Here is a 14,053-nt window from a genome sequence, read left to right as displayed (position 1 = left end):
GAATTCAGCAGTGTCAGGAATAAAAACCTCATTAAAACTTCCTTTGAAACCTAACTTTTAAGAGAAACTCGCTTGAAGGGAAAAAAAAATTGCCAAAGATTAAAACTCCGGTGGAAAATCAATTACTCACTTTGGTACATTTTGTTAATTACGCTCTTTTTTTTCTTGCTAAATTGATACTAAAATATACCAACTTAATTATTGCAATTTGGTTTCAGATAACAATGTCTAACTAGATAAAGATTTGGGCATAAACCCATTGGGGCAAGTGACAGCCTCTAGAGGGGTCCAAGTGACAGATGGCAGAATCCTGATGTGCCAGCAAACACCGCCCCCCACCTCCCATCCCAGATTTATAGAGAGGACGCAGTGGGGGTACTTTTCCATGGAAGACGGTCTCTGTAACATCTCTTGGCGGTGCTAAATCTAATTGCACACATCTGCCGACCTCCAACTTTCCCAATGAGCTTTCCCAGTGTTATCTCTGCCGGTCCTGGCAACCATGCCACGGAAAGGTAAGGCGAGGATTAGCATGGCCATGTCAGGGACAAGAGCACAGAAGCCTTTGTAATGCACCTTCTCAGAGCACCCTGATGTGCATCGTAGGGTCTCTCCCTCCTCTGCACTTTCAAAGACATCTCATTCTTTCCCATGGCTTCAGTTACTACCTCTTTGCTGACAAGTCCCAAACTCTTCTTTCTCAAATTTAAGATGGCTAGATTCAGCTGTCTTCTGGTTGCTTCTGTGGGCTATCTCCACGGTAGCGCCAACTCACTGTGCCCAAGTCTGCTCTCTTTGCCTTCCTGGTGTGCCCCAAACCCTGCCCCGCCTCCAGGGTCTCTATTTTGGTGAATGATACCACTCTCCACCCAGTTGCTTAAGGTCAGTGCTGGCACCACCCACACTGAAACCAATCAATCAAGCCCTATCACGTCTACCCCCAAAACGCTTCTTTGTATGTCCAGTCCCAGCTTTCACACCCACTGGCACTGATTCAATGGAGAACCTCAGCATCTCCCTCTGGTCTGGTCACCCAGCCTCAATCTCGTCTCCCTTTCTGTTTTTGACATGGTAGAGTGATTGACTGACAAAAATGTGATTATGTCACTCTCCTGCTTAATAACCATCAATGGCTCCCTAGTGCCCTGAAGATGAAGACTTCTTAACTTAGCCTCTAAGTCCCTGCAGAGGGCCTGCTTTGCTCTCTAGTCTCTCATCTCACCACCCCAGCCTCATTTTTTCCTGATTCTCCATCCAACAGCTCCTTTCCTCCTCACTCCTCACCTGTTCCTTCACTGTGGGCAACTTGGCACTCCTCACACATTCCTCCGCTGTGGGCACCTTGTTCTCTTTCACCCTTGTTCCCTTTCATGTGTTCCTTCTATCTGGAATACTTCACCTTACCCTCACCCGGACTACTTATATTCAATCTTTAATGTAGGCTTAGGAGTCACCTCCTCCAGGAAGCCCTCTCTGATCTCCCAGGCTGGATTTAGTTCTTCCTTTCTTCCCAGAGTCCTGTGTTTATCCTCAGCAAAGCATTTATCACAGTACTTTGTAAAAACTGTTTCCTTGTCTGTCTTCCACTAGACAAGATACAATAGGGACCTATGGGAGTTTTAAACAGTATGTCCACAAATTCTTTGATATTCTTTCTGGTAAAAAGTAGAGCTTAATTCCCCTCCCCTTGATTTAGTGACTTGCTTCTAATAAATAGAATACAGTGGTAGCGATGCTATATAATTTCTGGGAGTAGGTCACAAAGGCAACGCGGCTTCTGGCCGCCAGGTTGTGAGGTCACTCAAGCAGCCTGTGGAAAGACCTGTGTGCTGAGGATCTCAGGCCCCCTGCCAACAGCCATGTGGGTGGCCCATCTTGGAAATGGATCCTCAGCCTGTCAAACCTTCAGATGAGACTGCAGCCCAGGCCAACATCTTGACTGTAACCTCCTGTGAGACCCTGAGCCAGCTCAGAACCACTCAGCTAGGCCACTCCCAAATTCCTGGCCACAGAAACTTGAGATAATAAATGTCATTTTAAGCCACTAAGTTTTTGGATAATTTGTTAAGAGCAGGCACCCAGTAAATGGCTACTGCTTGCAAGAATGAATGAATGAATGAATGAATGAATGGGTAGGTAACTTATCAAGGTCTTTCTACTACAACTCACTCAGATCCCCTCAGTCTCACCCAGAAATCGAGCTACCTTTGCCCCTACAGACCACCTGTCTCTTCCAAAAGCACTGAAGAGACCCTAGGGAAGCACCCCTCTTCCTGGTGGGGGCTCTCGAAGGCCATGGTGGGCGACATACCCAAGTGCAAAGACGTCTGAGTGTTTGGAGAAGGGGAGCTTGTCCTCCTCCGTGTCGGGAGACAACTGGCGGATGATCTCTGGGGCCAGGTGGCACAGCCAGCCGTTCTGGATACGCAGCTTGTCATCGCGCCTGGAGAAGCAGAGCACAGGGTGAGCCCCGTTTCACAGCCCAGGGAGGACCAGTCCCCAGCGCTGACCCCAAGTCCCTGGACCATCTCTGCTGGCTTTCTTGTGTTCCTCCATCTGGCACTGCCTGATCTTGTGCTTGAGGCCAAAACCCAGTGGGCGGTGCAGGAAAGGGTGGTCTGGAGAGAGACACTCAACATCCAGACCGTCATCAGGTCCCTTCGCCTCTGAAGTGGCCACGTTCTCCACCTTTATTCAACAAATACAGTGGATTCTCATCACGCGCGGTGCTCATGTTCTATAAAGCCTCCACAAACACTGACTTAGTGACTACTGAGTTATTGCTCTTGGGGGAAATATTTACACACACATGCATGCATGTATGTATCTCGCATAAAATATAATCTTGAATCCTAAAAACAACTTATCCTATTCTATTTTATTTTACATAAGAGAAACCAAGGCTCAGAAGTATGAAGTGACTTGCTCCGAGACTGCCCCACTACCAGGGGGCAGAATTGTAAAACCCATCCAACTGGCCCCAGAGCTGGAGCTTCTGGCCCTGCACTCCCCTGGACCACCCCCTCCCATCCCCATCCGCATCCCTATCCCCATGCCCTTGTCCTCGCTGAGTGAGATCGGAAACTGAAGTAAGATGAGAGAAACCGGGTCAGGCAGGGGCTGCCTTTCTGGAGAGGTACCCCATTCGTTATAAGAGGCATGATTAGAGAAAACAGGCTAGTTTATGGTGTGTGTGTGTGTGTGTGTATGTGTGCACACACTCCAAATTAAAAGTCACAAAGGGGAGACCGTCTGAATCCTGGGTTGTTTATCTGGGATCAAGCTGTTTTTCACATGGTCAACTGGAGGCACCTTGCTCTAGGGTGAGCAGTGGCCGAGAAGTAATTAGTTAACAGTGGTTAATGGCCCTCCTGGGTGACACTGCGGAGGCGTATGCAAATTAATCCTAATTACAACAACTCCACGGCCTTCGTGGTCTTTGATGTGCTCCAGGCGCGGTGCCTGGATGCTCAGTGGGTGTTGTTCTATTGTCTCCTAGCAAGGACTCTCCGGGAAAGGCACCATCAGGCCCGTTGTCTTTCTGGCAGGAAACTGAAGGCACAGTTAATAAGGGGCAGAGCCAAGTTGGGGCCCCGGGTGTGTCTGACTTTAAATCCCTTGCTTTGAACTATAATCCTGCTGTACTAAAATGAATGAACTCATAAGAAAGCTCTGAGGAAGGGCCCTTGGGTGATCCTGACTTCCAGGTGAGTGCTTGGAGTAAGGAGAGAGCCCTCCAGCGAAAGTCAAGGGCCAGGTGTTACAGGGTTTAAGGATGCTCTGTGCCCACGCCAAGGCGCCATTTCCAAGACAGGCCCCACGGGCATCAGCAATGCATCACGGGCAGAGCAGCCTGGCTGCTCAGCTAAGCAACCTCAGACCCAACACAGTCTAGGTCACTAAAGCCATTTGGGTGACTTCCCAACCCCTGATCACCATCTGTCAGGAACCCCTCTGGGCCCCTCCACCGCCTCTCACCTGCCAGCCTGCAGCACCCCAGAAATGCTGAAGAGCCCGAAGTCCGTGATCACTACCTTGCCGTTGTCATAGAAGACGTTTTTCGACTTGAGGTCCTTGTGCAGGATTCCCTTGGCGTGGAGGTAGCCCATGCCCTGCAAGAAGCAAGGACACGGAGACTTGCCAGAGAAAACCCGTGCGCTCGCTGCCGCCCTGGCCATGGGTCCACAGGGCCATGCCTTGCCTTTCCACTGAGACCACACGGAACAGCTGCAGAGCCGGGACCCGCACGCATGCGGGTGGGGTGGAGAAGGCATGGAGAGTGGGAACAGGCAGAGTCCCCAAGACACAAATCTGCCCCAACCCTCAGACCTCAGCAAAGCCACCTCCACCTAAGCTCTTCTGCTTCCTGAGGAAGAAACCAGGAAGACCTCCCCAGAGGGAAAAGCGTGGGGACAAACCGAAAAGAGGTCCCCAGGGAAAGGAATCCCATCAACCATCTTCCCTGACTTCCTCTTTGCAAAGTAACTCCTCTGCAGAAAACTTGTTCCCTAGTTTGACCTAACCCACGGCACTGCCGAAAATCACCATGTTCCTCAAGAGAAGTATCATGATGTGATAACCAAGAACATGGACAAGGGCTATTGCAGGTCAAGCTCGAGGGTGAATGCCTGGATTGCTTTTTTCCTGCCTGAACGAGCAGTCACATTTTTCTTTCTTTTTGCAACTGTCTTGACACGTCCAACGGGAAGTAAAAACCTGAATACGACTGACAAATGAGGCACACACCAGAAAACCCAGGATGCTCCCGTTTGTTTTAACCCCAAACAACACCCAACAATTTGATGTATCCCCAGCGGCTGTGGAGACAGGTGCCTTATACTCAGGGAATTCAAGCATTTGTGGGGTGAGGGGTTCTCACAATGAGAAGTTCCCCTGGTCCCTGCACACGCCTGCTTATCATGACGATGGGGCACCAGACGGGAACCAGACACACTGGAAGACCATCCCTGATGGTTTCATCTTGGCAAAATTCTTACATACACACGGCCTGGTATTTTTCAGGTCGAGTCTAATTTGTCTGAAGCCCAGACTGCTGGTTTGAAGTCAGACCCTGAGGCTTGGGAGGGGGCTGGGTCTTTCGGAGGTTCAGGGGGGAGGTACCTTCACAATTTCTTGGGCAATCTGCCTCGTTTTGTTGACATCCAAGACGATCTTGGCATCCCTCACCACGGAATAGAGTGTCCGTCCCTTACAGAGGCTGGAAAGCAAAGGGACAAAGTGAGTTGTTGGCAGTTGTTGAGACGAGGGCCACCCACAACAGCTATTAAAAGTGACACACAAAAGAGCGGACATGTGTGGATATGCCTGAGAGATAATAAACCTGGCTCTGGACCTCAGCTCTGGTTCTGGGATGCAGGTTCGGGAGCAAGTTCTCTGGGGTTCTTCAGGATCTTTTACCCACTCCCCCGGCATCCAAGGACACCTGCAGGGTCCAGCCAAGTCCAGAAGCAGGGGTGCCTCGTTCCATCTATCCTAGGGTCTCACAGACAGAAATCTGCACGTAAGGCCAGCAACTTCTGGGGTCCTCAGACACCACTCAGACAGCACCCCGCCGGTGCCTCTGCCCAGCTGCTCCCCCTCGCCGGGAGACACGGGTGTGTGGGGACAGTGATGGAAGACCAGCAAGGCGTAGCTGATGTGTGCTAAGGACCACCAGTGAATGATGCAGTCACACCTTCAGACAGGGATGTGTAAACACCAACAGTACCTCCCCACACCAGATGCCTGTCTAGATAGAGGGTTTTGCAAACTATTTCCAGCCTCACTGAGTTCATTTCAAGGACCAGTGTTTAAAGATGAATGACAAGATGAGAAAGGACATGATACAGTGACAGTAACACCTTCTCACTTAATTGCCGGCGTGTTCATCCGTCCTTTTCTTCCCCAGTGAGCCCGATCCCCGGCACACACAGACCAGACCCTCAATGAACAGTCACCGAATGGACGAATGAATGAGCGTGCCCAGCCCTCAGCACCATGCCTGGCTCATGGCGCCTAATGTTGGCTGGAAGATGAAGGAATGACATCAGTAAAGTTTGTTTTCCATCTATGTCAAAATAATTGGTTGAATGTTTCTTTTAATCTGTAACTTGATTGCTAAAATGGTCTAAGCGTTGCATTCAGTCCTATGGTAGTTACTGAACCCTTGTTGTGGGCTGGAATTAGCTGAGATCGTGTGGTTGTAGCCAGAACTCGGGTATCAGAGGGACCTGATGGAATCCCAGCTCCGCTCTCTACTTACTGTGTGTTTTTGGGTGGGTTACTTAACCTCTCTGGGCCTCAGCTTCCTCATCTATCAAAGGGAACTAATGACACCTACCCAACAGAGTTAGTATGAGGACTGAGTGGGAGAAGGAGCTGGTGGGGAGTGTAGCTCAGTGGTTAAAAGAACAGGGGGCTAGAGTCAGACTCTAGACTGGTTGTCAGTCAGTGGCTGTGTGGCCCTGGGCAGGGGAGTTTACCTCTCAGAGCCTCAGTTTCATTATCTGTAAACCTTCCAAGGTTTTGCAGGAGAATCACAGGAAATCAGGTGTGTAAAGGTGGAGGCAAATCTCTGTGTAAGTAGTCATGAAATTCTGGCTGTTACGAGAGGGGGTAAACGACCAATCAAATGGTGAACACGCACACACACCTGTGTGCAAACATATATAAACTATATATTTACACCCACATCACATCTGTCTGTCCATCTATTATCTATCCATCAATCCACCCACCATGCTACCTATAATCACCCATGAACTTGGACTAAGATTCATTTCTTCACCTGCTCAGGGAGGCTGAGTCACCTGTCCCAGGTTGCCCAGTAAGTCAGCGGCGGGGGTGGGGGGCAGCCATGGTGACTCAAGGCTGTCCCGCCTTGCTGTCTCGGGCAGTGCCAGTGCGTTTGCTGTGGCTGCTGGAGGCGAGATGGGGGGCTGGGGAGCGGGCTGTGCAGCCAATTAGACCATAGTGACATTTAAATATTCAGGATGGCGGAGACCGTGGGTGGATTCCCTCCCACAGCTACTCTGTGCTTCAACAGCCACCTACACTCATTACGGGCCAGAGCCCAGAAGATCCTTCCCCACTGCAGACGGCAGAGCAGGCTCCAAGCCTCCCAGACTCTCAGGGTAACTGCATAGAAGTCACAGCCCCCAAAAGCCCATCCCTGTCTCCTTTCCGCGCTCACCTCCTCCTTTCCATCAGCAGCTGCTAAATCTGGAGCCGGTGGATAAACACACACTGACTAGTGGGCTATCAATTGGCACGACCACTGCTTGGCCCCTCTATTAGAGTGAAATACACAAATAACCCATGACCAGCAATTCCTCCCCTAAGTTCATATCCAGTGGGCATGCATATGCATATTCACCTACAGACATGTACCAGAATGTACCAGAATATTCTAGAATGTTAACAGCAACTTATTCTTAATAGCCCCAAACCTGGAACCAACCCAAATGTTCATCAACAGAAAACTGCATAAATTATGATATAACTGTATAACAGGACACATTCATACCAGACTGTTAATAAGCAAACTATTGCTAACCTCAAGAAACATGAAATTCATAAACAACATGTTGAGCAAAAGAAGCCACACAGGCACTGAATGACTCCATTTGCATCAAGTGCAAAAGCAGACAAAACTGGTCCATGTGCGAGAAGTCAGCGCAGTAGTGACCCTTGGGTGGCGTTCGGGAGGCTGGAGAGGTCCCGAGGGGAGCTGGGGGCAGGTGATGTTCTGTGCTTTGATTTACGTGCTGGTTATATGGATGTGCATTTAGTGGAAATTCATCAGGCTGTGCTCTTAGGATCTGAACACTTTGGCAGGCGTGTTATCCTTCCAAAAATTTAGGAAAAAAACGACGAGGAAAGGATGAACAATTAACATATGGAGTTGAAATTTAAAATCTAAACCAATACTTTTACCACAGGTCTCCATTTCTAAATGGTTCTCACAGTCCTGAGGGGCAGTGTCTGCAGGGGAGTGAGGGACTCCAGGCCTGGCTGTGCCCACCCAGGTGTTTATTGGAGCCTGAGTTCAAGGGCAGGTACAGGGCACGGGCTGAGCGAGCTCTGAGCAGGAGCAGGCATTAGGCAGGTGTCCAGGGTGGCCGAGGCTCGGAGAGTCCAGGCAAGTCAGTCTACGTATCCACGGCAACTGGCCTGAGCTTGGGATTTCTGTGGCTAACACCTGTGCCCTAGAGGCTGCTTGTGGCTGGGCGGGGGGGGGCAGGGAAGGGAGGAGCGGATGGAGGCTTACTGAGCATGCGCGGGACCTGCCTCCCCTCCAGGCATCCTCCCAGCATCCCCACAGGGTCCATGTTCTCACCCACCTCTAGCAGGTGAAGATACGGAGACCCAGAGGGGCAGAGGCCTGCTTGTGGACGCGTGGCCACAGGGCAGCCTGCTCCTGATCTTTCCCATCTTCCCGTCCACGGTGTGGAGGCCCAGTTATTGGACATGACGTTCAGGCCATGAAAGAGACATGCAGCCGAGTAAACCCAAATCCCGACTCTCCCATTTACTGCTTGTTGGGCGACCTCGGGAAGTGACTTCAACCCCAATTTCCTCATCTGTAAAATGCGGACAGTCGTAACAATACCAGCAAACACGCACGAAGCCCCTTCTACTTGCTGGGCACCACCGTACGCACCAGAGCCCTGTGAGGTGGGTACCCTCGCAGTATTTCATTGATTCCAAGATGTGCATTTCCTCGGATTGTAACATCTCTGCAATTAGAACGTGTTTTGCTTTCGTTGACAGGTCAGTTACTGCATTTCTTTGTAGTACAGGAAAGAAAGGGTGCCTATTCCAACCAATGGCATCTTAGATTTAATGGAATACAGGATCATTTTATAGATGAGGAAACTGAGGCTCAGAGAAGTTAAGCAGAGCTGGGATTTGAATCCAGGCAGGCTAGCTCCAGAGTTTATACCCTCATCTTTTGTTTCTTAACTTTCTCAGACTCCAGCATGTCACAGGTCCTCAGTAGATGGGAGCTGTAATATCACTGCTAACATCACTTGTGGCAATGAAGATTAATGAGGGCTGCTGGCCTCAGTAGCAGAGTCAGTCTGGAGTCAAGAGAAGGTGTTTTAGTGGCTTAAGGATATATTTAAGGCACTAGGTAGGTGTCCAAGGTAGTTCTGGGGCAGTAGGCACACGTGCTTGAGTTCACACACACACACATGCCTCTCGGTATTTCTCTCTGCAACAAAGATCATGTTTTTCCAAAAAGAGGAGCAAGGACTGAGGATTTCCCATCTTCTCTGCAGGCCACCTCCTCTCCCACCCTGGCCCCAGGCAGCTCATATAAGGCTGTTTTGGACCCCACATCCCAGGTGATACAGATGGCACTGTGCCCTGGGCCAAGATGGCAGGGCAACTGGGAGACTTCTGTTGTAAGCAGGCCTAAAAGAGGCTTATCAGAAACAATCATACAAAATCATCTAGGTTTCTCTCCAAGGACCTCCATCCGAAGTGGCTCATTCTGTCAAAACAGTGGCTGGGAAAGAAATCTGGATGCCCATGGGAGCCGCTTCCTTCCTCTCCTCCAAACTCCTCACCATCAAGACCAGGGGCGCGGGCAGGTGTCAACGGTGGGGAGTAGGGGCTGGGGGCGACCTCCTCCAAAGACCGACAAACCGGCTCCCAGCCCAGCTCTGCCCTCTCTGAGCCCCACACGGCCTCGGGGACTCCCTCTGCTTCATTTCTGTCTGCATCTGTAACTCTGCTGTGGTCAGCTCACTAACGGTCCCCCGAGATGTCCACACCCGAAGCCTCAGACACAGCGGCTGTTGTTACACGGCAAAGAGGACTCTGCAGCTGTGATGAAATTAAGGCTCTTGAGGTGGGGGGGTTATTCCGGATTATCTGGCTGGGCCCCACGTGTTATCATGGGCACTCCCTCAGAAAAGGGAGGCAAGAGTCCCAGGAAGGAGGCAAGTGACCAGGGAGGCAGACGAGAGGCAGACAGAAGAGGAGGCTGCGTGACGGGGTGTGAGGTGAGGACTGGACCAGCCTCCGCTGGCCTTGAAGACAGAGGGAGGGGCCGCGAGCCAAGGAGTGCAGGCAGCTCCCAGAAGCTGGAAAAGGCAAGGGACGGATTCTCCCCTAGAGGCCCCAGAGTGGAAGGCAGCTCTGCCTTTGCCTTGACTGTAGCCCTGTGAGGCCATTTTGGACTTCTGACCTCCAGAGCTATAAGAGAAATTTTTGTTGTTCCAAGCCACTGAGTTTGTGGTAATTTGTTACAACAGCAATCCGAAACTAATCCAGCCGGGTGGTAAGTACTGTCACAGAGCGGGGCCTGAGGGTGAGACGGGACCACAGAAGGACAGTGCCTGGCCCAGCATCTGGCCAGAATGCGGACTCCTTGAACAGTGGCTCATATCATGGCTAATAACATGATTGCTAATGCATTGCCAATAATAATGCTCTCCTGTGTAGATGACCACACCGCCCCTCACGGCCGCTCCAGCTTCCCCAACTCACTCTCAATAGCACTCAGAGTGGCTGCTTCAAAATCACTCCCCAGCTCCCCTTCAAGGTCACTCCCCAGTGCTATGGTTCCCCACTGCCCTCTGGATGGAGACCCAAAGGCCCTGTACAGTCTGGTCCCCCTAGACTGCTCCACTCCTTCGCCCATGGAGCTCCAGCCTCACCAGCTGACCTCAGGGCCTTTGCTCATGCTGTTTTCTCAGGCTGCAACACTCTCCCTATCTGTCTCAAAAGCCTCCCCAGCTCAGGCCGTTCTCCCCGTCGGTCCCTGCAGCACTGTGCCCTCCATCTGTGCAGCCCTTGCTGCGGCTGTACGTGTGTCAGCTGGAGTCTGATTACGGGCTGTCTCTCCCTCCAGACTGTACTCACCAGGAGGGCAGGGTCTAATCTAGGGGGCCACTGCTGTACTCCCCATGCACAGAAGGTTCTGAAGGCATGAACGGATGCAATGCTATGGCGGCCTCACATGGCCAGGGCTCCTCTGCCAGGAGTCCAGGGAGCAAGGCTCCTACCAGAGCATCACATCCAATAAAGCAGAAAAACTCCTCAGGGGTCCGTGTCTTCACCTTCCTTGGCTTATTTGCTCACGGGCTCTTTCGGGTGCTCTACCGGGCTCTTTCAGGCGCTCTTCCAGGCTCTAGTGGAGGGTAACCACTGGCCCATTTGGGAAGGAGCGGGTGTTGGGCCCTCGGGCAGGCGTGGTCTCACGTATGAATGTCCCTAGACAGGAAACATGCGGTCCCCTCTGCCACACCTGCTCTGCTTCCTGCTTTAGCACCAACTGCCTGGACCACACAGGTGTGTAAGCTCCTGGGCAGTGGTGGACAAACTCGAGTGTGCATCAGAATCCCCAGCAAGGGCTTGTTAAAACCAAGACGGCTGGCCCCACCCCAAGGGACTCCAATTCTGGGAACCTGGGGTGAGGGCCTGATACTGCTTCTCTGCCAAGTTCCTAGGTGATGCTGACTCTGGTGGTCTGGGGACCCCATTTTGAAGAGCCACTGTTCAAGCCGATCTTATTTGACTGAGACCCAGAGATCATTAAGTTCACAATCACAGTCCATTTAGTGAGCGCCACGGGGCCTGGTAGTGTCCTAGGTGTGGGAGATACAGTATGCAAGACAGACCCGGTCCTTACCCTCATGGGGCGCACTGGCTAGGGGAGAAGTCAGGTGATACACAAGGAAGCGAGCAAACTGATGAGACATGCAGAGGGGCCCAAGTGCTATGAAGAGAGCAAACAGATTTGTTGGACAAAGCATGTTGGGCCTGGGGGTCTCTTTAGCTAGGATGCTCAGGGCAAGTCCCTCTGAGGAGGTGGTGTTCGTGCTTAGAGAAAATGAAGAAAGAAGCCAACCTTGTGAAAATCTGAGGGAAGAGAGTTCCAGGCTGAGGGACCAGCCAGTGCAAAGGCCCTGAGGCAGGACCCACGCGGCATGCTTGAGTAACATAGGCAAGGCCATGAGGCTGGGCTCTAGGAAGCATCTCCCAGTGCCCGCCCTCCTCAATGGCTGATCCTTCAAATAAAAGAAACAGCCGGGTGGAAACAGTCCTCAGCTCTGCCTGATGTGAGCTCCCAAAGCAGCTGGTTTCCAAGTCAGCTGTTATTTTAAAAACCTTTAATTCTGTCAGAAGGAATTTACGACCCCTCGGCTGTTCCTCCTCCTCCTCGCTTATGCTTACTTCTCAGCATTCCCAACCTGGCAAAACTCAAAACCCACTTAACTGCCCTCTGCTCTTTCCCCCTCCCTTGAGCAAATAAATCACACGCCAAGTGACAAGTTGCTCGCTCCATCAAATTCCAGCCGCAGGCAATCTCTAACTTCCGACTCGTTCGTGAATCTAACACCGAGGATATTAAACCATGGGGCTCTGGGGTTTTATAATAAGAAATGCCAGGTTAGCTTCCTATAAAAATGGGAAATGCCAGAAAACAAGTGAGAAATGCCAGCTGTTTGCCACCTGCTTAATCCGATGTGAGCCCGGGAAATGAAGAGTTATAGAGTTCCATTAAATAAGGGGTTGGCTGGGGAAGGCTTGCGTCCTGGCCAGACAAGAAAGATGACAGTGGCCCTCCAGGCACCGGAACATGCAAAGCAGGAGCTAGCTGCACTCGCTGGAAAGCAGGGCTTCGGGGTTTTAGGTTGTTTTGTTAGTGTGTGTGTGTGTGTGTGTGTGTGTGTGTGTGTGTGTGTGAATGCACCACCCCTTCCAGCCTTTGCTGTCCTCCAAAGCTGGGAGAAGTGGGAGGAAGGGAAAAGGGAGCTCACACTCTGGGTCTCACTGGATTCTTCTGTCCGATTTTGCTAAGTCCAGAGGCCAAGGGTTGGCTCTGGGCCCTTCAAGGACTGAGATGGGGGTTTTGCCCCTTTTAGAGGGTGCTCCCATCCCTGACTGTCATCCTCTGCTTCTGGGTGTCTGGTGACATTCTGCCCTCCTTGCTCTGTGCTTTGTAAGGAAGGGAGGGCTCCCAGGGCACAGCCAGCCAGCCCGGTTCCTCGGCCTCTCATCACGTGGTGTGGTCCAGCCACCAACAAGACCTGCTCTTCCTAGCCTGTCCAAAAACATCCCGGGACATGCTTGTCCCTAACTCTACAGCATCTTTTCTCAGGACCTCCCAAGGGTCAGCCTGCAACTCACCGAATCTCCCACACACTGCCCATCCTTCCAGAACCACCTTAAGTTTTTTGCCAGATCAGCCAATCATCTTCTTTATCACTTGCTAATAGTTTTCCTTATATGCCCTGCCTTTGAAAAATAGGTGTATTTTCAAAAGAAACTTTTATCATTACTTTCTGTCGTTACCAGAGGGAACGCCAGAATCTCTAGCCCCAAATAAATGTAAAAATACATACGATGAAATAAATCCACTAAAAACCAAAATGAAATTCTTGCTTGGCATGGTGGCCTGCCAAATCATCTGAGCCTAAGGCCTTCTCTCTCTCTCTCTCTCTTTTTTAAAATTCAGCAAGTAAGGGTTAGGAGGGTGTTAAATCCAGCACTGAAAAAAGACCTTCTCCTTAATGTCACAGAAGGATGGAGACAGAACTAAGAGGAAAATCATGATCCCACGATGTGATTCAGCATTATCTGGGGCTAGTGGTACCTCTCCCACCTTCTGGGAAATCTGGACTCATTTAATCTCCTGGCCTGCACACCCTCCGCTTCTACTAACCATGTGTGAACAGAGACTTTAGGCCAGGTGTGTGCAGTGACAAGACAAAAAGGGCCACTTCCTCAGTAATGGAGCTGACATTCTCGCGGGGGAGACAATAAGCAAACAGAATAATTGCAGGTTATGATGAGGGCAGTGGAGAAATGCTCATGGGGTCAGATGGACAGGAAGAGGATGGAGGTCAGCAACTGAGGGGTGCCGACAGGGACCCCCTTCCCAACACATCATGCTGTTTCGGGGCAAAGACTCTGTATTGATTTCTGGCACCATCTACCCAAATGTCCCTTATTTAATCTCTCCAAGAAGGGCAGGCATCACCTTGTTTAGATGGACGATGACCATCTCCTAAAGGCCTCTCAGGAGCCCAGGACA

The 14,053-nt window shown here is 51.0% G+C and overlaps 1 protein-coding gene across 1 annotated transcript in view; it reads right to left on the bottom strand.

Moving 5' to 3' along the window:
* Positions 1 to 14,053, bottom strand: part of KSR2 (kinase suppressor of ras 2) — a 376,779-nt gene that overhangs the window by 21,528 nt on the left and 341,198 nt on the right. The window contains exons 15-17 of the mRNA XM_032471653.1: positions 5,122 to 5,218; positions 3,979 to 4,112; positions 2,312 to 2,443 (exon numbers count right to left, since the gene is read on the bottom strand). Of these exons, the coding sequence (XP_032327544.1) occupies positions 2,312 to 2,443; positions 3,979 to 4,112; positions 5,122 to 5,218 (363 nt within the window). The remainder of the gene's footprint in view (positions 1 to 2,311; positions 2,444 to 3,978; positions 4,113 to 5,121; positions 5,219 to 14,053) is intronic.

The sequence above is a fragment of the Camelus ferus genome, chromosome 32 (genome assembly GCF_009834535.1).
Source record: "Camelus ferus isolate YT-003-E chromosome 32, BCGSAC_Cfer_1.0, whole genome shotgun sequence".
Taxonomy (NCBI): Eukaryota; Metazoa; Chordata; class Mammalia; order Artiodactyla; family Camelidae; genus Camelus; species Camelus ferus.
Note: the sequence above shows the minus strand (reverse complement) of the source record. Positions and strands in the feature narration are given on the sequence as shown.